The sequence below is a fragment of the Vigna radiata genome, chromosome 7 (genome assembly GCF_000741045.1).
Source record: "Vigna radiata var. radiata cultivar VC1973A chromosome 7, Vradiata_ver6, whole genome shotgun sequence".
NCBI lineage: Eukaryota > Viridiplantae > Streptophyta > Magnoliopsida > Fabales > Fabaceae > Vigna > Vigna radiata.
In genome coordinates this window covers 51,584,636-51,610,376 of record NC_028357.1, presented here as the reverse complement: position 1 = coordinate 51,610,376, position 25,741 = coordinate 51,584,636, and the positions used below count along the sequence as shown (strand labels likewise).

At 36.4% G+C, this 25,741-nt stretch overlaps 4 protein-coding genes across 5 annotated transcripts; 1 reads left to right on the top strand and 3 right to left on the bottom strand.

The window, feature by feature from the left end:
- Nucleotides 1-1,658: 1,658 nt before the first annotated feature.
- Nucleotides 1,659-6,357, bottom strand: LOC106766740 (microtubule-associated protein 70-2). Its single transcript, XM_014651474.2, has 11 exons — nucleotides 5,749-6,357; nucleotides 5,567-5,652; nucleotides 4,928-4,993; nucleotides 4,671-4,841; nucleotides 4,380-4,550; nucleotides 4,149-4,304; nucleotides 3,913-4,059; nucleotides 3,712-3,783; nucleotides 3,095-3,625; nucleotides 2,813-3,006; nucleotides 1,659-2,207 (listed from the first exon to the last, which is right to left on the bottom strand). Exons 1-11 carry the CDS (start codon nucleotides 5,963-5,965, stop codon nucleotides 2,168-2,170), a joined length of 1,851 nt encoding a protein of 616 aa, XP_014506960.1. The 5' UTR covers nucleotides 5,966-6,357; the 3' UTR covers nucleotides 1,659-2,167.
- Nucleotides 6,358-8,040: 1,683 nt separating this feature from the next.
- Nucleotides 8,041-10,095, bottom strand: LOC106766744 (40S ribosomal protein S2-4). The gene is made up of 2 exons (XM_014651481.2): nucleotides 9,332-10,095; nucleotides 8,041-8,488 (listed from the first exon to the last, which is right to left on the bottom strand). Exons 1-2 carry the CDS (start codon nucleotides 9,986-9,988, stop codon nucleotides 8,330-8,332), a joined length of 816 nt encoding a protein of 271 aa, XP_014506967.1. The 5' UTR covers nucleotides 9,989-10,095; the 3' UTR covers nucleotides 8,041-8,329.
- A 901-nt stretch (nucleotides 10,096-10,996) lies between these two features.
- LOC106766742 (E3 ubiquitin protein ligase RIE1) lies at nucleotides 10,997-14,758 on the bottom strand. Its single transcript, XM_014651480.2, has 5 exons — nucleotides 14,044-14,758; nucleotides 12,598-12,717; nucleotides 11,908-12,040; nucleotides 11,660-11,818; nucleotides 10,997-11,424 (listed from the first exon to the last, which is right to left on the bottom strand). Exons 1-5 carry the CDS (start codon nucleotides 14,505-14,507, stop codon nucleotides 11,263-11,265), a joined length of 1,038 nt encoding a protein of 345 aa, XP_014506966.1. The 5' UTR covers nucleotides 14,508-14,758; the 3' UTR covers nucleotides 10,997-11,262.
- A 1,604-nt stretch (nucleotides 14,759-16,362) lies between these two features.
- Nucleotides 16,363-25,741, top strand: LOC106766739 (nuclear pore complex protein NUP155). 2 transcript variants are annotated; one of them, XM_014651473.2, is made up of 14 exons: nucleotides 16,365-16,462; nucleotides 16,562-16,740; nucleotides 17,708-17,877; nucleotides 18,507-18,633; nucleotides 19,543-19,805; nucleotides 19,960-21,610; nucleotides 21,701-21,913; nucleotides 22,054-22,301; nucleotides 22,394-22,808; nucleotides 22,993-23,183; nucleotides 23,666-24,023; nucleotides 24,652-24,870; nucleotides 25,031-25,359; nucleotides 25,487-25,741. In XM_014651473.2, exons 2-14 carry the CDS (start codon nucleotides 16,579-16,581, stop codon nucleotides 25,602-25,604), a joined length of 4,464 nt encoding a protein of 1,487 aa, XP_014506959.1. In that variant the 5' UTR covers nucleotides 16,365-16,462; nucleotides 16,562-16,578; the 3' UTR covers nucleotides 25,605-25,741. The 2 variants fall into 2 exon arrangements, with proteins under 2 accessions (XP_014506958.1, XP_014506959.1); XM_014651472.2 differs by having other exon boundaries at nucleotides 16,363-16,740.

The following is a 25,741-nucleotide window of genomic DNA, read 5'->3' as shown; positions in this document are numbered from 1 at the left end:
TGATTTCTTTTACACATTACCGATCGTGGTCTTTCAGACGCGAAGTGCCAATAATTGCTTTTGAATTGCTTTCACTTCAGTCGGTTCTTGGATACTCGAGCTCAGAGGTGGCAAAAAAGAAACCACTACTAAATTGTATGGTTGAATAATTTTATCGGATGGAATTTTAATCATGTGATAGTTTACATTTCAGCTAATTTTTTAATCATGTTTATTTTTTCCCTGACATTAACATTGTTATGGATTAATCATAATGATTCATATCTTCGGGAATTTCTAACACACAAAATGGCCATTTAGAAAACATAGTAACATTCAAACTATGGTATAGTGACTTGAAGAGGACAAAATATTACATCGTCGTTTATGTCAAATGGTCCATAACAAAGCAGGAATCATCCTTTTTCTACCATGGTCAAATTTCAGTAGACCAAGCCTTTTCTCTCAACAGTTTGACATTCCCTCTGCTGTTGTTTAAAAATTATAGATAAGGAGATCCCAAATTTTGGAATTAAGTTTATTTGTCTCAAAAAAAATTCAATGACTAATTTCAATTGGATATGTAGGTACAAGAAATGTTGCTAGCTACATATCAATTAAGAATGCTAAAAGATTTGGACTAGGTGGGTTTTAAAGACAATACCAAATGTGAATCAATCATTACTAAACGAGTGATTTGATGCATGCTTTAAAAATATATTGACCAATTTAGATCAAGCAAATTTGGTTGGTACCTTAAATTTATGATGAAAAAATATTTATCTCCCTATATGTTTTCTATATAAGTATTCAATTTATATTAATGAGAGCGGAAAATAGCTTTTATTTTTTTACGACTAATTACTTATTTTATTTATTACATTTTTTTTCTGTAGTTGTCACTGACGTATATTATTAATTTTCATTCAACATATAATTAAAAAATACAATATGTAAAATCATCACAATATATAACATAGACTATAAGTGAAATAAAAAAAAATCTATATTAGGTGTTAGTATTTAATACATAAATACAATAATCCACATATCAAAAACATAAATAACTTATGTGATTCCTTATTATAAAAAAAGTTTGTAACTCATGTACTAACGGTTTAAATTGAATAAACTACGGTCAACTAGGTTACACGCTCTCGTCCAATAAAAAAACTGACATCTATGGTAATTGTTTTTTTTTTTTTTTCAAACAGTACTTGCCTTAGGATTTATGCCTTGTTTAGTCATTAGTGGTGTAGAGTTCCTCAGTTGACAAAATTACACTCTTCAAGTTACATAAAGTATATTAACCTAAGAAATGTATAACCCTTCTAATGCAAAATCTCTTAAAATTGGTTTGTTTTATAAATTGTAATAATTTTCGCTAGTTAAAAATCCATGTAATAAACTTCAAAAATGAAAAATTTAAAATAAATAAAAAATAACTAAAATATCAGTCAATAATAAAAGTATTCAATATATCATTTCAATTACCTAACCTAAAATTTGGCAAGACTATCCAAGTACTATTATGAAGCTAAGATATAACATTTTGATCTCACGAGGAGAAGAATTTTCATATAGATGATCTAGTTATAAAGACAGAATGTCGTACTTCATCCTTCCTTAGTGATAAAAGAGGAATCGCTACGGGTTACCAAATTTTAACAACAGAGAAATGAAAGGCAGCACTTCGTGCTTCACACAAACACGAACTTATAATCAACTTGAAACTATTAATGTATATCACAACCAAATAAGCTTAGATCTTGATCTGATTACAAAGATATTAACAAACCTGAGATGAGAGGGCACAATCACACTATCCGAGTATTACAAATATCAACTGCAAAAAGGAGAAAGGGGGGATATAAAGCTACCTATACAACCACACAGCCACCCAAAGAAAAGCTGAAGGTTAGCTCCAAGTTAATTTTCTTCCTTTGCCTGGCTTCTTAGCCGATCTCTCTCTAAGCAGGAAATACACGACTCTATGTCAGACGCATACCGATTCTCAAACTCTCTTCTCACTATCAATCCATGGCCATTAACATAAACAATGGTCGTCGGAATGCGTTACAATCTTATAATCAATTGGGGGGAAAAGATAAAAGTAAAAATAAACAAAGAAGGGTAGAAGAACGATGCTATGAAAGTTCAATCCTTAGTGCCTCTTCATGAGACATTGTCATTGGGTGCTGCGTGTTAATCCTCCCCGTGCCACATTTCTGAGCAAATGTAACATGTCACCGAAGTTAATGGGAAATCATTAAGTCAAACATATACAATTTGAAAATTCAATCACCAAATTCAGGAATTTCTGCAAGTTGAAGAATTGTTGACAAAAAATCAACAAAATAAATCCTATACCGACGGGGATTTTAACGATTACATACAAACGTAGTTTAAGAAACGAAAACAGGGCAAACAAATAATGTAATTTTAGAGAAAATATTCTCTCACAAATTAGAGGATAATATCGAGAAATATTCTAAAAATGACGTGTATTTATTGAAGATCTGAAACAAAATCGGATAGATCATTTAAGTAAATAATGCCATAACAATGTAAAATATATCACATATGCAACGAGATACAAAATATAAGTTATGATCAATAACAATGATCTTCCTTTTCCATAAAACTGATGTAAAGTTTTTCAACACAAATCACTAGGGTTGAATATGTCAAAATACCTAGACATTGTTCAGTTACCATAACAAGGGGCCCACGGTGAAAACAAAATTATCCATTAGGTTAACCGTTAAAAAGGTACATGATGTAAACCTAAAATCTGGCAAATCAATGTACAGAAGGGAAAAAAAAAAGGTACCTTCCAGAAACAAGCTGATGCTGAGCACTGTTCACAGGACCCTTTACATTGCTGAAACGCTTTGCTCTGCTCTCTTGTTCTTTCTCCACACGCATCGCAGCTACCTCCTTCTCCATGGCCGCCACTTCTCTTCTCATCTTCTTAGCCTCAACTTCCATGGCTTTGGTCAGTGTATCTACTTTCTTTGCTAGCATCTGACAAATAACACCATTGCAACTATTAGCTAAGATTATAATATCAACTACTAATCTAATATTAGTCCCAAATCAAATAAATACTAACTTCAATGGCATCATCTTTGTCTTTTAGGCTTTGATCTTTCTCATGACCAGCTTTCCTCAAGGCTAAGACCTCTTTCTGTAGCAAATCATACAAAACCCCAGAAACACTATCCTCCGTATCAACTGTCGGGAAGTCATTTGGCTTATCATCTGAATTTCCTTTCCAATTATCATTTTCTTCCCGGTGTTTGGTTCCTTCAGAAGACTGATTGAATGAATAACTTGGAGGTTTTCCATTTAGAAGAATTTTACTCCTTTCTAATGACCTTGTGCCGCCATCAAATGATTTAGATGTGCCTTTAGCATGCTTCAAAACTGTGCTTGAAGATACAGAAGACCTAAGTTGAATGGATGGTGATCTTTTCAGAAACCCATTAGATGTTAGTTTAGAGATGTTATCAGCTCCACCAAGGGATTGACGTCGAGAAGGCCCATTGCTAATACATCTTCCCTCTGAGGTGCCGCGATTAATACTGTTAGAAGTTTCTCTCAAACTCTCCTGTAGCACTTTAAGCCTTAATTGATATTTTTCCTGAAAATTGTAAAAGGTTTACCTTGAGTAACGGCAGAAGTAATCTCCTAAGCTAATACATGGGGGCTGTAAAACCAGATTATTACTTTTAACTGTGCTTCAGACTTTGCAGTGCGCTCAGTTATAGCAAGCTTGTCTCGAAGTTGCTGCATCTCTCCCTACAAGAATGTAATTTGGTAAAAATAAATTGAAACCGCATTGAAGGGAAACAAAATTCAGGAAGATTTTAGGTATTTTTTATTTAAAGAAAAAAGCTTAAATCAAAAGGAATCAGAAATAATATTCACCTGCAAGAATCGTCGTTCTTCAAGCCATTGTTTTACAGGCATCACTTTGTCATTAGCATCCTTCCATTCATTAGCAACCACTACAGCTACTCTGTTTGCTGTTACCTTGGCACGAGCTAACTCCCGGTCAAGTGTTTTTCTTTCTTCCTATGTAGTGTCAAAATAGACATGCAGCAATTAGCATGCTTCAGTTATGATTGAGTAAACAAACAAGAAGAGTATAGTTAACTCATTACATTCATTTCTTGAACTTTCCGCTGATAATCTCTCACAGCATTGGCAGCCGCACCACCTGCAAGTACAGCCTCTTCTAGTTCCCTCACGGTTTGGGTAAGTTTTTCAACCTCTGCCACCTTCAGTCTATGCATTTTGTCCAAAATTTTATTTTCTTCCTGGGAGAGGATATGATGACACCAAATGTAAGAAATTAAATTATCACCGCTGACATCGTACAAAATTGCAAATACCTGGCAAATCTCAATCTGTTTAATTAGCTCTTGATTTTTATTTTGGAGATCATCCACCATGGAGGCCTTAGCCAAGGCAATCTGAACAGTCTTCTCAGCTTCAAGAAGTGCTGCTTCTTTAGATTTGGTAAGTCGATCTAAAGCTTTGTTATCATCTTGAAGTTTAGCAATCTGCAAGGAACAAGTTAAAGAAAGTAATGACATAAATCACCTATGACAGGCCAGCTTCAGTTGCCTTCATCAGTTTCTTATGGGAATCACATTCAAATTAGAAGAACAAAGTAAGAGTACCTCTTGCCGGGCAAGCTTAAGTTCAGCTTCTAGAGGAGCAAGAATGGCCTCTATAGGAGGCATGTCATCATCCTTCTGAGCAGCATGGACCCTCCGAAGAGTGGCTTCAGCAGCAAACTGGGCTGCCATCGATGCTTTCTTGTCATCATTGATTTTCTTTATTTCAAGATTCTGCAAGAAATATCCAGTTTAGTAAACACGTCATGTGACCTAAATAATTTAGTCCTCCTAAGGTTGACAGAGGGTTGAAGTAATACTTTGCTTTCTAGAAGAGACTCTGTTAGCTTCAGCTTCCCTTCAACCTTTGACAACTCTTCAGTAAGCTACAGAACAAGGAAAAAAAATACAGAAAACAGTTACATTTCAAGTTGACGTTAAGTGATGAATCTATACATTAAGAAACAGCAGCAACACGAATAAATGAAAGCATGGCACATGAACAGGTTCTCAGGTGACCATGCACTACAAACAATTGAAATAATTACAACACCACGTTAATATACAACACGGGCCAAGTTGCCTCACACTCACTAAATCAGCCAAAGCATAATTACTTGCATAAACACATGAAACATAAAAACTGGAAGAATGACTATGGAACAATAAATATACGCACAGTAAACTCCAAAACAATACCACCATTCACCAAGAAACAAAAACGGGCATATACAGAGTATTTTGTATAATTTTTTTTTTTTGGTAAGTAATAAAATCAGCGAGCAAAGAAGCATTGTCCGGTATAAAAGTTGAAAAAAAAAAAATAAAGAAATTAGTAATGAAGTTTCCTTATTCTTAAGTCCTAATTCTAACCGTGTACTTGCAATGATCATTTCAGAATCTTGTAATTGATTCAATTTAACTTCAATAATACAACGAAGCAAAATTTAGAAGGTGACCTCTTCAACGGCCTTTTCTCTGAGCCGTTCAGAGAGCCTCAAGGCTTTGATCTCCGCTTGCGCTTCCGACAATTCCCTGTCCTTATCTGCAAACACGACGCAACACAAGCGAGTCACCATTAGTCAACAACGCGAAGCAAAATCAGGCCAAAAACTCGCCAGATCGAGTCGCATTTTCGCACCTCTAACTTCATTCTCCAACCGATTGAGCTCCACCTTCACCGGATCCGAACCGTGCAAGAGGTTCATGAACTCGTCCGCGTCGAGGCTCTGCCTCATCGAAGGCGCGCGCCTCCGCGACGAGCCCTTCCCCTCCTTGAACGATCCGGACACCGCCAACGGCGCGACCGGCGTGGCCACAGTCGCCTCCGCTCCACCCTCGCCGGAAACCTCCGCCATGGCCGATCTAACCGATGCCGTAAGCTGTCACATCCACGTGCTCGCAGCTCCGCGGATCCCTAGGCGCGCAGTGAGACTAAGAGCAAGAGTCGCAGAGAAAATGCCGCTCTGAGAAGGATACGGTGGTTTTAGAGAGATAGTTCGGGAGATAGATGGTTTCATAGTCTGTGCTTGTTTCTCTCTCTAGATTGTGATTTTAAATCTGGGCTTTCTTTTCCACTTCTTTTTCTTTTTTTCGTTTTTTTTTAATTGTTGTTCTGTGTGTATGTGTGTGTGTTGCAGTGAGAGTGATAGTGAGATTAAATAAATCTGAGTAATCAGTGAGTGTATAGCTGGCTGTTATGGTTAAGCAGACCAATACTGAGTGTGTGACAGGGAAACACAGTAAACCCTTTCTCATCATCTTATTATGTTAATCACTCTAGTAAAGCCAAGCCATGGGCTTCAAGCCGGTAGCGTAATGCGCACTCCATGCGTTTCCAACTTAAACCATCTTCGATATGCGTACGATAGCCGGTGGGACCCGGAACCGGCTTAGCTGGTAAACGTGTTCCATTTGGACAAACAAACTCACAACTCGCTGCCATTAACATTAACTAATACATATATGACGTTTTAAGTTTTGAAGGGATCATCACCATCAATAAAAACATCAAAATGCTATGAATTGCCGGAGTAGAACTTCTAGACGAGGAAGAGAGTCTTTGACTATAACGATAAGACAACGTTAAAAAAAATATACCAAACTACAAAAACTGACAAATCTTACTACTACCAGAAAATTGTATGCCCTTGTCCAAGCTTCAAAATACCAGACAGAATACAAAACTTCGAAATTCCGCATAAATAACTAAATATTACATTTCTTTATAATACTGCCAATTCAACATTCAGATATGGAATATATATATATATATATATATATATATATATATATATATATATATGTAATTTATTTAGAGGATTGGTTCTACAGTGTTTATCTTTTATTATTTATAACATCTGGATTTACTTTTTTCCTTTCCTCTGTTGTTTCTGGAATATGATTTTTCTGAAATAATTCTTACGGTAATACATTTATATAAATAGTTTTTAGAATATTAAACATTAATTTAGCATATACATGTATTGAATAACTACTAATCATTCAAGCATCGTATTTAACTAACATCCGAGAACTAAATTAAATTATTAACATTATTAATAGTTATGAGATATTTAATACGGTTTGTAATATTCTAATAAGTAATATAATTTCTTGATCATAGAATCTGTTAGATTGGTAAATCATGTCTGTCTTTACAGTGAAATCGTAATGTTTTGACCTTAAAACTTTCTGGCGGTTGGATTTCAAAGTTCCACTGATATGATTTCAATTTCAAATGTCTTCTGCACGTTCATTCCTTCCAAATAGCCAAGTTTTCTTCACACTGTGTAGTTTGATACTGTAGGTGGTAAACTAGAAATTCTATAGGAAAACCTGTGGTTTAGAAAATTGGTCCACACTACACTGTCGCAACAGAATTGGGAGTGTTGTGGATGTATCTTAAAGCACTTTTGATACACAAGGTGTATGTCTGCTCCCAGACTTGTTCACATGGAGGGTCCTTCCCACCATGTTTGACAGTGGCACCTCAAATAGGATGGGACCAGGGCCACAACTTGGAGGGCAGTGAGAGCATAGTAGTTTCGCTTGAGCAACAACCCAAAGCGGTGACTCGCACCGTTATCAATTCGCTAGATTCACTGTCCTGGGAGATGTCATGATCGATTGTGGGGTCTAACCAAGTTCCTTTCCAATATTCATGCCCCTAATGTGACAACTTACCTCACAAAACACAACTATGCAACCAGTTTAATTCTTAACTAGGGTCACGATACTTCAATCAATTTCAATAACCAGACAGCTAACAAATTCACATCAGCGTGTAAACATTTGATTGGTGGTGTAGGTCACTGAGTATTGAATTAAAATACATCAATAATTTCCTCCAAATTAACAATAGCACCTTCTCACATGGGCGTAGGCAAACATGTTCATGTGGCTACGCTTAGCGATAAAAATGACAACAAAATACAACTAATAAATCGTATTAATTTCAAAGATGCGTTTAATCAAATCTCATGGGAACTTAAACCAAGAACACACTTTCTTTTCTTTCAATTGTGAAATCTGCCATTAAGTTAGGACAGCGTGAAAGTTTAATAAATCCATGAAGATTTCGGTATTTGAAACAGGGTCAAAACCACTAAACTCAATAATTAAGGAAATAACAAAAACCTGCAAAACATATAATTACTGGGTCCTAGCAAAATACTTAAAACACTCTTCAACATATAACTTCAAAATTGCTAGCTCAAACATCAAGCCTCAACTCTTTCCTCTTCCAGGATGAGGGCCTTTCCTGTTGGCTTTGCCAATAGATCTGTATATTCTTGGAATGGTGATTTAGAGAAGCGAGTCTCCTTCCAGAATTCGGGTGTTAGAAAACCGTAGGTTTTAAGCAGACAATCAAAAGTGGCCTGTAAAAAGATAAGAGGAATTAGAAAAACAGATTAATAATAAATAAATAAGATTCAGATCTATTTACTTATTGGTTATTCAATATTTCAAAATGCATACAAATGGTTTAACAAAACTAAAAATGGTGTTTACTACATTGGATGGGGACAGATGCAATAAAAACAAATACTACCCGACTTCAAAAAAGTTGTAATAACACATTCCGGGAGACCAATGGGAAAGGTAAAATTAATTAAAGTTCTCTACTTAGTTCAAATTAGTCTCGACACAAGTTAACAATCTGCGAAGAAGCTTACAAAAGAGATTTTACATATTAGCTTAATGATAAACCACAAATATAAAATAATTCACTCAGGTTTTCTCCTCTTATTTCCTTTACGTCAAAGTACTGATTAAGTTCATTAAAAAAACAGCCTAAATTTTACACTGAACTCATTTCTTCGTAGTGCAATTTATAGTACTAAATTAGACAACCAGAATTAAGCATAAGGCAACCAAGCGCGTAATAGAAATTTAAAGTAAATCATATAGTATTTCCGTGCATCCAAGGGCAATGTAAGATCATACACAATAACAACCAATACAACTAATTATGCTTCAACGATGTCATCATCCAGTTACAAAAAAATAAGGACATATGGTTGCAATACTAAAACGCTTCACTTGCAATGAACATGGCAAAGGCTTTTAAAAGGACCATGATATAAATTGCTCGTAAAATATAAACAACACTTGAGAGAAGTCGTTAAAAACCATTACAAATCATCGTTAACAAGCATTATCCAATAAACGAAACAAACACTAAAAAAACATAAATAAATATAATAAGGGTAAGGGTTAACCTTGACGAAGTTTCCGAGGGTTTTAGTCGAACCTCTGGAGGAGGTGAAAACATCATCGATTCCGGCGAACTGCAATACCTTTTTGGGGACCCTGGCAGCGACGATACCGGACCCACGAGGGGCAGGGACCATGCGAACTGTGACGGAACCACACTTTCCGGTGACCTTGCAGGGAACGGTGTGGGGCTTTCCAATCTTGTTTCCCCAATACCCTCTCCTGACGGGAATAACAGAGAGCTTAGCCAAGATAATGGCGCCACGAATGGCAGTGGCGACTTCCTTGCTGCACTTGACACCGAGACCCACGTGGCCGTTACCGTCACCAACGACGACGAAGGCCTTGAAGCGCGTGCGCTGACCGGCACGAGTCTGTTTCTGGACAGGCATGATCTTCATGACCTCATCTTTGAGAGTAGGACCGACGAGGGTGTCGATTATTTGGTGCTCCTTAATTGGGAGTGAGTGCAGGTAGATCTGTTCCAGGCTCCGTATTTTACCATCCTTTACGAGGCGTCCAAGTTTCGTTACAGGAACCCATTTTTCCTCCTCCTCGCGGCGCCCGGCCCTACGGCGTCCGCCACGACCCCTGTCGCCGCGACCGCGACCGCCGAAGCCGCGACCGAATCCACCACGGTCTCCACTTCCACGTTCGGCCATGTTGTTTACGGTGTAGGTGAGAGGGAAGGGGAAGGAGTGAGGGTGTAACTGCGCTTATGAAAAATGGGAGAAGGTTGTCTCTGTAGGGTTTCTGGTTCGAGTGTTGTTCTATATATCTAAGTATGTAATGAAAGGGTCAGCGTAGGGTTTTTTGTTTTGCTTGCTGTGATGGGCTGGCCCAACTATTTCTGGGCTTATTATTTCAAATATTGGAGACAGACGAAGAAAAAGCAATTGAAGAAGATTATACTAACATGTTCACTTATAAGCATTTCATTTCATGGAAGTATTGGATGCAATGATATTAGTCTTGTGCAAATTTGTTTTTCCCTATAACTATTAAAATCAATGCATGATAGATAATCTTAAAATATTATTAAACAATCTATTAAATCTAATGAACTAAACTCCCTTAAAACACCATTCATTTTAAATAAGAGAAACATAAAAAAACATACTCCTTAAAATAAATGGGTATTGCTTTCTGCACCCTATCTTTATTCTTCCTGCACCCTATCAAACATGTGAAATACTATAAGTAACCTTTTACATTTTTTACTTAGCCCTAATTAATAGGGCGCAGGAAGCAAAAGCCGAAATAAATTACGTTTACCCAATTATTTATTAAAGCCAATAGTGAAATTTGTAACTAATTAGCCCCCATATCCCACAGAATGAACACCGAAAATTTTCAAATATCAAGGTTTGATTTGCGACATCTAGTGTAGCTCGAACCGATTATTAAAAGAGATATATGTTGACAAACCTGGAATTTGTTTAAAAAATTAAATATAATAAAAAGTAAATTTGTAATTAAGTGATGTAAAAATATTACCAACATAACAATATTAAAGGTTGTTAAGTGAGTGTAAAAAAGAAAGTGAAGTATCAACATACGAAGGTCTTGGTTAAAAATAAAGCAATTATCTTCCTTCAACCAAAAAAACACAGAATAATTCATAAATAAGGTCATGGAATAAGTTGGAAGGTAGACCGACACACTTTCCATTGTTAAATTAGGGCAAAATTAAATATTTAAACTATTCAACACGATTACTAGATCTCCTCTCTAAGCAGTTTTCCTTCTCACCTATATTTTCTCTACACAAACAATTAAGCAAAACAATGACAGTTAAAACGAGAAAATTGGAAGAAGTTACACTCTTTAATGTCTTGATAGTATCTACATATACACATCAACAGTTGAAAACCATGAACTATTTTATACTTAAGCTCAGCTTAAAATCATATTTTTGATCGTCTTTAGTATTCTGTCACACCTGTTCATTTCCCTTCAGAATATTGAACTTGCAAAGAGGACAAGTTGCATTCATCTTCAGCCATTTCACTATGCATGTAGAATGGAAATGATGGTTACACGGAAGAACATGAAGCTCTGCTCCATCCTCATAGGAAGAGATGCATATACAGCATTCCTAAGAAGAAAAAAGAAATTGATTTATTACTTTCAGAAATCTTTTGAATGTTATTATCACAATGCACGAATTATATCTTTTTCCCTTTCGAACAACCATAAATTCACACAAAGATCTTATGAAACTACAGCATGAATCTTTATATGCAGGACCAATATAGAAAATCAAATAGCCATTTTGCAGAAGTAACAAGCTAATTAAGGCTGAAAAATTAATTCAGTCCAGCAAAACATACTGCATCATCAGGTGAAAGTATTCGTTCATTCACTGAGTAACCACTGATCGTCTCCACGGGAATCATTGATCCACCTCCTTTACTGGGTGTTTCCTCATTGCTTAACATTTGATATTTGTATCTTGGAAGTACACTGAGATCCGATTCTGATGCACCTTCCTATAGTCTCATGAAACGAGGCAATGAGATTGGAAGCCAACAAATATTTGAATGTTAGGATTTATGATTAAAGAGAATGAAACACGTACCTGTCCTGCAACAGCATAGAGAATAGCAATAATACAGGGTAAACAACAACAGAGGGCAATTCCAATCAAGCATGCCAACACAACACAAAAGATGGCAAAAAAGACATCAAATGCAAGGAAGACAACAGCCAACCTGTACATATAAATCCAAAGAAAAAGAAATTTAATATCAACATTGTTATCAAATTCATCATGCAATCCATCAATTTTTGTCAGTTATAACAAACAAAATTAATAATAAAAAAACTCTTTTGTAATGATTTTTCTTTAAAAGAAAGATTATTTATCATTTGCTTTGGTCTATATTTAGCGTTTTAAACATTGGGGACTATTTTTCACAAAAATAAAAGAGTTATTCAATTCATTTCTCATATATTAGGATAGATTAAGTCATTGGATCAGAAAATAAAAGGCCACAACTTTATGCATTACTAATATAAGCATGGATATTACTAGTTTTCATAAATAAGTTTAAAATAAACATATCATTCTTTGACAAAAAAAAAATAAATAGAAAAATCTTCTGTAAACTTTGGTAAACATACCTCATTTTGCAGGAAAAATATTCTTATACACGGATGTACATTATTAATGCCAGAGCGCGTATGTTTTTACGCACCTCCGTGCCAAATTTACAAGGTAAAATACAAGCATTATTCTTGAAAGTAGTTTAAATAATGCCAAACTTACCAGTACAAACGTGGAGCATCTTGCAGAAGAATATCACCACCAGAGACAACCCAGTAAAAGCCCACCATCCACCAAAGTAACGAAACCATGGTATTCAATGATGCGCACCGTTTTGTGAATCTGGGTTGTAGGTAATCAAAACCAGTATACCAATTCAAACACAATATAAAAATGCATATAATAATAAACCAAATAGCATGCAACTCCATAGCAGATTAAAATCAAAAGAGCAGCACACGGCCCCTCAACAAAGTAAAAGACATTTAATTTTCTTTTCCCAGAGTGAAAGGATATAACCCGACAGATAGTCCTCACATTACATACATTGAAGCAGAGTTTCTATACCAAAATATCAGTAGAAGGGTTCCAATGACTAAAATCTTAATGATACTTGGAGTCCTTTCATTAATCATATACACAAACCATAATCCCTAATAATACCATAATGCTTTCACCCACACATTATCTATAACTAAAATGTTCCAGTATCATCTAAGTCACCTTAACTTTTGAAGCAGCTAAATCCATCAAGAACTTGGTTCACATACCGGGATAGAAAAGTAAAGGGCTTCATTAGGTATTCAAATTAGCAACTTGTCTTAGTATTCCTCATTAGTACTGCTATCCGAACAAAACCCCAAGATCATGCAATTGAAGTTTTAACCATGATTTATGCATAGATATTGACAGTTTCAATAAAAGAATTAGCACATGCAACCTGTCCCTATACAAGGATTTTACAATACAAGGAAAAGGTCCCTAAACAATAAAAGGAACATAATAAAGATTTCGCAATACAAGGAAAAGGTACCAAAACGGCTACATACTCAACAAGATTCTAGATTCATTGTTGAAGTACATGAAAGACTGAAATATGCAGAAACTAATAGGCACAAGTAAATTATTTTCTTTAAGGTAGAAGACGAGCTATAGTGCAAAGGTAAAGTTACGTCCTAATAACCGGTTGGTCATGGGCTCCAATCTGGACAGCCTCTTTAATATGCAAGATGAAGACGACCTACAATTACCCTCCCTCGTACATTCGCTACGCAAGAAGCCTCTCGCACCGGGGTGATACATTAGTTTTTTAGCAAGTTTAGCACCGGGGTCAAGACAAACCTCACATTGACAAAGTTACATATACATAGATACATATTCACCTTCACTGTCCTCAGCAGCAACATTCAAACTCGCTTTGTAATACGATGAGTCCTATTCTAACCAATTGGAGCAACCTTCTTACGGATAATTGGGTATACGTACAGATAGAACCGTTAATTGAAATACGGCAAAACTATTCGTAATAACACAGAACCCAACATGAAGAAAATCTATGGCAATATACACAAAACTATATTAATCGAACCCCATGAAAACCGATAACTAACAAATTGGCGTGTTTATAATTGAAAATCAACAATTGAATTGAAATGAAATTGAACGCACCCAGTGGAAGGGGAACTCCCAGAGGTTCCAGCATCCTCCTCTTCGCTGTCGTTGACGTCATCATATTCGAGGTGGCCGCCAGACTCCTCGTCCCTCGGCGCGTCGCTCCTCCTCCGGTACTCGACCCACACGAGCGCCACGTGAAGGAGGCACTGCAGGGCGTAGCCACAGATCCACCACCGGATCGGCGTGTTGGGATTCTCCTTGACGGTGCAGGCGAGCATCACCGCCGAGACCACCACAAAGGCCATGTTCCATGTCATGTCGAGCGCCACCACCGGTTTCGAGTATGTCCAGTCGGCGCGGCGCTCGTCGAGCTCACGGGCCGCGGTCTCCCGGACGACGGCGGAATGGCCACGGCGGCCGAGGAGGAGTGCGAGGACGGGGAGACGGGCCGTGCCGGCATCGGGACGCGGGATGAGCAGCGGCGCGTGGGGCTGAGGGGCGGAATTTGAGGAAGACATGATGATTGACGGCTAGAGAGAGAAAAACATGACTAAAAGTTGAAATACAGAAGAAAAAACAGGTAATACAGAGGGAAACGTTTCTTGTTTCTTGTTCTTGTTGTTCAAGTATATTAGTTGCGTTGAATTTAAGATGATTATGGTTTTGGTCTTTGAAAAAAGAAAAATGTAATGTTTCGGTGCCAGGAAGAAGATGAGGGGAACAGTTCAGAACACAGTGCCTATATTCTTGGCTTTCGACGCCTCTTTTATCTTCTTCCTACTTCCATTAGGTTTAAATTTTAAAACAACTATTTTACTGTACCAAAAATTAATATTATTTATAAACTGTTTTACGTCATAGAAATAATAATAATACTTAATAATTTTAATTTCTATTTACTGTAATAGATTATGAAAATGGGCCGTGTTTTGTTTGTACTAGCTGATTTGAGATATTAGCAATGATAAATTTAAGGGAGCATGAGAAAAGTGATTTTTCTTGGAAGATTTTATTGAAAAATATTTAACAGTAACAGAATTATTATTTTATTTAAATTTTTTTTATCAATATGCAAGTTTTTTTAAACAAAGTTACTCTCATTTAATTTATATTAATTTTAAACAATCATATCTCAATTTAAAATAATTTCACATCAAATTATTATTTAATTTTATTTATACTAATTTCAAAAAATTTATTTCATCTTAATTTTTAAAATTCATATTTTAATTTAAGATATTTTATCAATATTAACTTTTTCAGTTTAAATAATTATCCACCTCTCATTGTAATATAATTCACACTGTCTTCAATTTAAACTAAATTACTTTTATATATCAAAATAAAATAATAATTTTATATTTTTATCAATTATATTTACTTTTTAAATTTATCACATTATCCTATCACTGGCTCATTTTTTCTAAACTATGTTTTTCATATCTTTTTAAATTATACTATCTTTTTCTTTTTAGACTCAAACAATTTAACTGTTACTTTCCTGTCCCTTACATTCATATCAAATCTAATAATCCAAATCCAATAGTAAAATAAATTTAACTCACTAAATAAAAAATAAATAAAATCATATAATCTTTAAAAGTTTTTAAAGAAACAGATATTCCGGTGGACCTAAATAATATTTCAAAAATACAAAATTATTAACTTTTATAAACTTTTTTTTTTATTTGTTGAGATAACATATGTTAAACTGAAGTATACTGAACTAAATTTTACCAACATAAGAGCTATCAATTTAAATGAAACTTGTTTTTGGGGCTATACCAACATAAGTGCTTAAAATGTTGCACTTTAATCTATGGGTTATGCCTCTAAAATAGGCTAGTTTAACAAATAGATTTTGTAAGTTGTCTATAATTATGTAGCATTTTAAAAAATAGGTTTTCAATATACCTGTGAACATCACAAATGTTTTTCTTTTTAATCACAAATGTACATATTTTTTGTAATTAACAAGAAACATCACTGATATTTTTTTTGACATTTTTTCTTGTTATTTTTTAAACTACTTAATTTTACTTAATTTAATTCAATCATAATTATTGTATATATTATAAGAATTGGTATTACCTTAGAATTGTTACAATAACATCAATTTTTTAAATTAACAATAGTATTAGTATAGAACTCATGTTACTGCACTAGTTAGATAAAATTTTAGCAATAATTTTCTTTTTTATTAAGTGGAGAGTAATTATGAGATGATCCAGCTAAGTGTAGTATTGGAAAATTCCCTGGTTACATAATTTTAACCTAAAATTCAAAAATTAAATCAAGAAAAATATTTTAATAGTTGAATAATGAATCTACCTTATAATTATTTATTTATTTTTCGATTTTGCATTGTTGGGGGAAACGAAAGTGTTTGCCCGCCACTCTCAATTTACGAAAGCCTCCCCAAAACCCTACATCGTCATTTGTTCTCAGTCCTCCGTTCTCTTCACCTCACTCCGTAAACATTTTCTCTCCCTTTTCTTTTCCGCCAAATTTTCAATTTGCATTTTCCATAGCCACAACCAAAAGAGGGTTTCAATTTCATTCTCGAATCCAGGCTAAGCTTCTATCCCTATGATGTCGTGGGAAGACGAGATTGTGATGCGCGATGTCACGAATGCGGGGCTTGTTGTCAGCGATCGCATTGGTCGCGAAGTTTCCTCTCAGCTCGACCTCGAAGAAGCTCTAGAAGCTTCCAGATACACCAGCCACCCTTATTCCACTCACCCCCGAGAGGTAGCTTCTCCAAATTCTAGGGCTCGTAATTATTTTTCTCATTGTTGTGTTTAACTATGTGCACTTTCTGGTTGCTGTTTCATTTATCCATTTTTCGTGCTAAAATTCATCCACTCGGCTTAGGGATCCCTAGTCCCGAATGAATGTACGGGAGGGAGAGAACTAAATTCAACATTTATTAGTGTAGACTTGTGAAGCAAAGCTTCACTTCGTTTTGAACTGTTTTATTTTCGCTTCATGTGAAAAGTCATAAACATTTGAAAATGGTTAAACATGAGAGGCAGGGGCACTTACATTACTCAGTGCTCAATGCCTCCTAGTAAGGACACCGGAAAATTGGGAAAAAGAAGAAAGGCAAGTTGCAGCAACTTCCCCTAAGGGTTCGCTAACTTTATATTCATACCTCTCCCTTTCTTGACTCCTTATATTAACCCCTCTAGTTGTTTGAAAACATTACACTAATACCTTTTATACACTATACCAATCTTCCCCGTTGAAAAACAGCATACCATGTACCCTTGTAAGCGGCTTTGTAGTAAATGTTAAAAAGGTAGGGGAATCATGTGCAGCCTCAAGAAACCTTGGGGAGAATTAGTGTAATTTTCTGAAAAATAAAGAAATGGATAATTGATTTTAAAATGACTTGGCTATTTGATATTTGGAGATATTATAGAGGAGAGGAATCTTAAAATGACAATATGAATCTGGGTGTCCTCACGGTTTTAAATTTGGAGCATTAGTTGTGATTATGATTTTGTTGCTTTTATTGGTATTGCTGTAGACAAATGCGGCTGATGCTGCCATAACTGTAGTTGTCTTGTAGGTGACCCTTAAAAACCATGAGGTTGTGGTCAAAATCATGGTCATGGGCTGTTTTTAAGACTGTGGGTATGTTTGTTAGCATATTTAATTAGCTGGAGGTTCATTTAGTATTTCCATCTAATTGCATTATCTAATGTCATTTCAGTGGCCCCCTTCCGTTGAGGTAGTAAATACCTGGGAGTTGCCCCCTGTGCTTATTGAAAGATACAATGCAGCTGGTGGGGAAGGAACTGCTTTTTGTGGAATATTTCCAGAAATAAGGAGGGCGTGGGCGTCTGTGGACAATTCATTGTTTCTTTGGCGTTTTGACAAGTGGTAAGTTCCTTGACCACAATAAAGAAAATTATAGTTTAGATAAGAGATTGGACACTTCCTTAACTCATTTTGGAATGATAGCTGTCTTTTCAGATTTTCTTGGTATGGAGTTGCCTCCTACCTTTTTTATTTGGCAGACATTGAAGCAACGGAAGGAATTCATATTTATTAGTGATCTATTCCCTCTAACCACATTAAAAAAGTATACTAATTTCCCTTTTTATTTATTTCATCTTTTCAATGCTTTACGTGTATGGCATGAGCCCTCACAGGCTATTGCATGGAGTAATAGTAGAAACGCTGGTCCTTTTCAATAGTTGGCTGGGACAACAACATTGACAAAGCTATTTGAAAAGATTTGAGGGTTGTAAATGTTTAAGGACAAACATTTATGTGTTTATTTTCTTGAAGTTTCTCTTTATGCTAGGTTTTTTGAAGTACAACAGTTGTTCTATAGTTATTTTGAATGCCAAACTGTTAATGTAAAAAAAATTGGTAAGCGATGATCTCAGGGGTACTAAATGTTGGTGCAGTTGTTACTGCATTCATAAGAAAATATTTTGAGCCCTTTACCGGAAATCATTTACATGTGGTGCAGTACTTCTAACATAACATTGTTACTTTCATAGGGATGGCCAATGTCCTGAATTTAGTGGGGAGGAGCAAGCCATTTGTGCAGTTGGTCTTGCAAAATCAAAGCCTGGTGTTTTTGTTGAAGCTATCCAGTATCTTTTAGTTTTGGCAACACCTGTTGAGGTAGTAAAATAATTTTATATTTTATTGATTTTCCCTAGACGTGTGTACTCAAATATTATACTTAAGAACCAGTTCTTTACGTTTTTTGCTAAATTACTTTTTTGGCCTGAACAATGTATACTGTGTTGTTTTTTCTGATCAAATACCGTTCCTTAAACTTTTCCGGTAGCATTCATGAAGATCATAAGTAGTTTGGTTAGCCTTCTCAATTATGTACCTCTTCTTTTATATTCTAGTCCTTGTTGCTAAGCAGTTGGAGAATTTGTATGGCTCAATCAATAGGGTCTTTTTGTATTATTCTTTTTGTTTGGTCAATAGAATTTTCATGTAGCCTTTATCAACTTAGATGTGCATTAGTTTGAGCAAAAATGTAACTTCCTAGATCCTGAACTTTAGGAAATTTTGATTCTAAAGTTCATCGGTTTGAGTGTGATGAGAATCTTGACTTGGGTCCAGTTTGTCAATAGCAAAAGTGGTCATTTAATAAGTTGAAACTTGCATTATGTGCTTGTTGCTTTACAATGTGCATGATAAAGTTGTTAATTTACTATCTAACACTATTTCTCAAAGAGTGGGTATGTATCCTGGAATCCTCTGTTACGATCACAATGTAATTGGAACAAATCATGAAAAATTAAGTCAAATGCAGTTTTATCATTATGTGTTATTTTTTTTTATGACAGTTCTTTTTAGAAGATGTCCGTATAAATCTGTGTGGTGCTTTGTTAGTTAGAAATTCCATTTTTGGTGCTAAGTTTTTTAATACCCTACCAGTTTTTTAGGACCTGCTATAATATTATTCAATAACACGGTTTTGTATGATAAGTTCCCTATGAATGATTTGCAGTATGTTCTTTCCAGAACTCCTTGTGGGAGAAGTATTGTTTCTTACCCCACTCTTTTTATTAGTTAATTTTAGTTGGAGTTTGCTGCTCTGGAGGAGCAGATGGTTCAGATCCGTTTGCGGAAGTTACATTGCAGCCTTTGCCAGAGCATACAATATCATCCGATGGGGTTACAATGACTTGTGTAGCATGTACTGACAAAGGTCGTATTTTTCTTGCTGGTCGGGATGGCCACATATATGAGGTTCTTTACTCAACTGGCTCTGGATGGCAAAAGCGCTGCCGAAAAATCTGCATGACTGCTGGTTTTGGAAGTGTCATTTCAAGGTACTTTTTTACTCAATTGATGCTTAATTGCAAAATGATTTTTACTATCATGGAATTGTGTGTGCCATTTTCTAAGTGTTATATTAAGTTACCTGATTTTTTTATATCTAATCATTTCTTGTTAATTCCTTAGCAATTTAACTGTTATTTGCAGATGGGTTATACCAAATGTATTCAATTTTGGAGCTGTTGATGCTATTGTTGAAATGGTTTTTGACAATGAGAGACAAATATTATATGCACGGACTGAAGAGATGAAGATTCAAGTTTATGTTATAGGACCAAATGGTGATGGGCCGTTAAAGAAAGTAGCTGAAGAAAAGAATCTTGTCAATCAGAGGGATGCACATTATGGAGCTAGACAATCAACTGGATCAAGAGTCTCAAGTCGATCTCCAAAGCCATCTATTATTTGCATCTCACCTTTATCTACTCTTGAATCAAAGTGGCTGCACCTGGTTGCTCTTTTATCAGATGGTAGAAGGATGTACCTATCTACCTCTCCTTCTAGTGGAAGCTTGACTGGATTTAACACCAATCATCACAAGCCTAGCTGTTTAAAGGTTGTCACTACAAGGCCTGCTCCTCCTTGGGGTGTTAGTGGAGGTTTAACCTTTGGGGCAATGGCTCTTGCTGGTAGACCCCAGAATGAGGATCTCTCCCTAAAAATTGAAGCATCTTATTATTCTGCTGGAACTCTTATCCTCTCTGATGCGTCATCTTCAACCATGCCATCACTTCTTGTTTTGAGCAGGGATTCAAGCACACAATCATTGCCATCAGGTAATTTAGGAACAAGTACCAGGAGTTCCCGGGCATTACGAGAGTCTGTATCTTCTTTACCAGTTGAAGGACGAATGCTTTCAGTGGCAGATGTTTTACCTTCACCGGATACTGCAGCTACTGTGCAGTCTCTGTATTCAGAAATTGAGTTTGGTGGTTATGAGAGCTCTATGGAATCATGTGAAAAGTTGTCTGGCAAACTCTGGGCTAGGGGAGATCTCTCAACCCAACACATACTTCCAAGAAGAAGGATTGTTGTCTTCAGCACCATGGGCATGATGGAAATTGTTTTTAACAGGCCACTGGACATTCTAAGGCGGCTATTGGAATCGAACACTCCAAGGTCAGTTTTAGAAGATTTCTTCAATCGATTTGGTGCAGGTGAGGCTGCTGCAATGTGTTTAATGCTTGCTGCAAGAGTAGTGCATTCTGAAAACCTTATCAGCAATGTTATTGCTGAGAAGGCAGCTGAAGCTTTTGAAGATCCAAGGGTTGTTGGCATGCCACAACTTGAAGGTAGTAATGCATTATCAAACACAAGAAGTGCTGCTGGGGGATTCAGCATGGGCCAGGTTGTTCAGGAAGCTGAGCCTGTTTTTTCAGCTGCACATGAGGGGCTCTGTTTGTGTTCATCTAGATTACTTTTTCCCCTATGGGAGCTTCCTGTAATGGTTGTAAAAGGCAATTTAGGTCCTTCAGGCACCCTATCTGAAAATGGCGTAGTTGTGTGCAGACTCTCTGTTGGGGCTATGCAAGTCCTTGAACAAAAACTCCGTTCTTTGGAGAAATTCTTAAGATCAAGAAGGAACCAGAGGAGGGGACTTTATGGCTGTGTAGCAGGATTGGGAGATCTGAGTGGTTCCATTCTGTATGGTAATGGTTCGACATTGGGTGCTGGTGATCGCAATATGGTGAGAAATTTATTTGGTGCTTATTCCAGAAATATGGAGTCCAATGGTAGCAGAACAAATAATAAAAGGCAAAGGTTGCCTTATAGTCCTGCTGAATTAGCTGCCATGGAGGTGGGCCTACTTTTTTAATTGTTTCCATATGTGGCATTTTTTATTAGTTAGTTTAGTTTCTTCTCACTTGGGTTTGTTATCCTACTACAGGTGAGAGCAATGGAGTGCATTAGGCAGTTGCTCCTTCGATCTGGCGAAGCCCTATTTTTGCTTCAACTTCTTTCACAGCATCATGTGACTCGACTAATTCAGGGATTTGACTCTAGCCTTCAACAAACATTAGTTCAGTTGACATTTCATCAACTAGTTTGTTCTGAGGAGGGTGACCATATTGCTACTAGACTTATATCTGCTCTTATGGAGGTAAAACCCTGATTAAGAAGCCATGAAGGAAATTTCATCTACAAGAAGTTTACTCATTAGTGGAGTTTTTCATTCTTTTTTTTAAATGAAGTTTTGTATCTTCTATAATAATGTTTCCTAAACAACATAGTCTACTCCAGTATTATACTGGTCCTGATGGCAGGGGGACTGTAGATGACATTAGTAGGAGATTGCGAGATGGCTGCCCAAGTTACTATAAGGAGTCTGATTACAAATTCTTCTTAGCTGTGGAAGCGCTGGAGAGAGCTGCTACGACTATAGATGCCGAAGACAAGGAGAATCTTGCAAGGGAAGCATTTAATTCCCTGAGTAAAGTTCCAGAGTCTGTTGACCTACGAACTGTTTGCAAGCGTTTTGAGGATTTAAGGTAGATCCTTTTTTTTTCCGTGCTCTCCATTTTCATGGCCTATGGTTTTTTAAGCCTTTAATTTGACAGTTAGATTCTCTTGCGTGCTGCAGGTTTTATGAAGCTGTAGTGCGCTTACCTCTTCAAAAGGCACAGGCTCTTGACCCTGCAGGCGATGCTTATAATGATGAAATTGATGCAACTGTCAGAGAACAAGCACTTGCTCACCGTGAGCAGTGTTACGAGATAATTATCAGTGCCTTGCGATCTCTGAAAGGTGACACCTTGCAGAAGGAATTTGGCTCTCCCATTAATTCAACTGTTTCACAATCTGCCCTTGATCCATCCTCAAGGAAGAAATATATATGTCAAATTGTTCAACTGGGTGTCCAATCTCCAGACAGAATTTTCCATGAGTATCTTTACCAGGCTATGATTGATCTAGGTCTTGAAAATGAATTGCTAGAGTATGGGGGTCCTGACCTGTTGCCATTTTTGCAAAATGCTGGTCGTAAACCTATACACGAGGTTGTCTATTAGCTCTTTCTCCCCAATAACTAATTGATGATTGCTGTTTATTTACTCAAAATGTTCTAATATCGTGTATTTGAATCTTGGCTTTATATGTTTTGCCTGCAGAAGCTACACCCACACAATACTCTTCACATGATTTCTTTGAAAATTTATTTTTTTGTTTTTCTGGATCTGCTAGGTTCGTGCTGTCACTGCAACAACTTCTCCAATGGGGCAATCAGGAGCACCAATGTCAACTAATCAAGTCAAGTACTATGAACTTTTGGCACGATATTATGTCTTAAAACGCCAACATATGCTTGCAGCTCATGCACTGCTTAGACTAGCTGAAAGGCGTTCAATTGATGGAGTTCCTACTCTTGAACAGAGGTCAAAAGAGTTCTTTCTTTTCTTGTCATTACTATCTTTTCTAATATTTCCTTTGAAACTTCTGAGTAGTTTGCCACTTTATTGCTCTAAACCTGGTTGAAATAGACAACCGTACTTAGAGTGAATCCTTACAGCAGAGCGGATCTCATTGTGACACGTGAATAGTCACTGAAATTTTGTAGCCACTTATATGCTAGGTGGATTTATTTTTCTCCTCTTGCATTACTAGCATTAGTGAAAGCTAAAGCTGACACTTGATCTAACCTTTGTATATAGAACATGGAAATTGATTCCTGATTCACCATTTGTTCTCAAGTGACTGTTGTTTCTTATGTGCTTATGATGACTCATTCACAAACATGACTATGACGGTACTAGCAAGACTAAGCACTTTACTTGTGTCAAATTGATATCCTTTTCCACTTAATTAGTTTTTATATGCTTGCACAAATATCTTATAGTTTTTAATTTGTATAATTCAGGTGTCAATACCTAAGTAATGCAGTTCTACAGGCTAAAAATGCAACTAGTAGTGATGGGTTACTAGGTTCTGGTCGAAGTTCCATTGACAATGGGTTTCTAGATTTGCTTGAAGGGAAGCTTGCAGTTCTCCGGTTCCAGATAAAAATCAAAGAAGAACTGGAGTCTATGGCTTCTAGGTCTGATGTTTTACCTAGCACGTCAGATTCTGCTGAAAATGGTGTAATCCCAGAAGGTAGTTCTACTGCTGATGCCAATTTTGTTAGTGCAACAAGAGAGAAGGCAGAAGAGCTAGCTTCAGACGTTAAGAGTATTACCCAGTTGTATAATGAATATGCCGTTCCCTTTGGGCTCTGGGAGGTACTTCCATTCTCTTTTTGGCTATTTATTGAAGTCTTTTTGTTTTATTTTGGTTTAGGTTGTTGCAACGGTAAATTTTTTCTGTTTTTCTTGTTCTCATTATTTTTAGTTTTGAACTAGATCAATATCTTTAAGAGCTTGATATGAAAACTACTAGATATAATTACAAGTCTTTTGAACTTTAGTATCTAGATATTGACGGCAACCGAGATTCTAGTGGTGTAGGAAAGGATTCATTGTTAGGTCTTCCTTGCCTAAAAAAGAAACGGCCCATCTCTGTTCATCTCCTTCCTTTTCTACTGATTATTTTTTTAGCATAACCAAACTGTGAAAATATACTTATGGTTTCTTTTCTTTCCAATGATACAGAATTATATACAGGGAAGTTCTGACCTTTTTTCTTTTCTGCTGCATATTCTTTCTCTATTTTCAAACCAAAAGGGTGTTACTGATTTTGTTGTATCTTTTTTTTTTTATGAGAAGATTTAGTTGCATCTGCTACTGTACCACTGGGCGATTTAGCTGGTGCTGTTTTGTAGTATTTTTGCTGAAAAGATTGTCGGAAGAATGTGAAATTTCTTTATCCAAGCACCTGTTAACAGTTCTTCATTTCCCGCTTTTCCTTTAGATATGCCTGGAGATGCTGTACTTTGCCAATTATTCTGGTGATACCGACAGCAGCATTGTCAGAGAGACGTGGGCTAGACTTATTGATCAAGCTATATCAAGAGGGGGCATTGCTGAAGCTTGCTCGGTACTAAAGAGGGTTGGGCCCCGCCTTTATCCTGGTGATGGAGCTGTTTTACCACTTGACATTATTTGTCTTCACCTAGAGAAGGCTGGACTGGTACATCTTCCTATTTACTTAGTGATTTTTACTGTAAATGCTGGTTGAGTATTATATTTTCTACTTCTGTATTCTCCCATGAACACCTTTAAGTTGTCAGGCAGGATTTGGTTGAACTATCAATCTTTTATCTTAAATACGAATTCATGTCTTTCTGTAGGAGAGGTTGAATTCAGGGGTCGAAGCCGTTGGAGATGAAGATGTTGCAAGAGCCCTTGTTTCTGCTTGTAAGGGTGCAGCTGAACCCGTATTGAACGCATATGACCAATTGTTGTCGAATGGAGCTATTTTGCCATCCCCTAGTGTTAGATTACGTATGTTGAGATCAGTTCTAGTGGTGCTTCGAGAGTGGGCAATGTCTGCATATTCACAAAGGATGGGTAGCAGTGCTGCTGGGCATTCCTCCCTAATACTAGGTGGAGGATTCTCATCGGAACGTGCCATCGCTAGCCAAGGAATTCGGGACAAGATCACGAGTGCCGCAAACAGGTTCACTTCTTTACACTTTCATACATTAGCTTTTTTTGTTATTATATTTCTCTAATCTTCATTGTATAGATGTGTTGTTTATGGCATGTTCAAGTTTTGATGTCATTGACTTTTCCACATGATACAGGTATATGACTGAAGTGCGGAGGTTAGCCCTTCCACAGAACCAAACAGAACACGTTTACCGAGGTTTCAAAGAACTTGAAGAATCGTTTATAAGCCAACATTCATTTGATAGATTTTGATGTTTGTTGCAATATATAGTGTTGTATCATTGTTCTTGTCATATAATTATTTTCAAATAAGAAGATTTTAATTTTTCATATTGGATGTGATCATGTGATTCTTTTTAATACAACCTGGTGTATCAATTAGAGCGTAA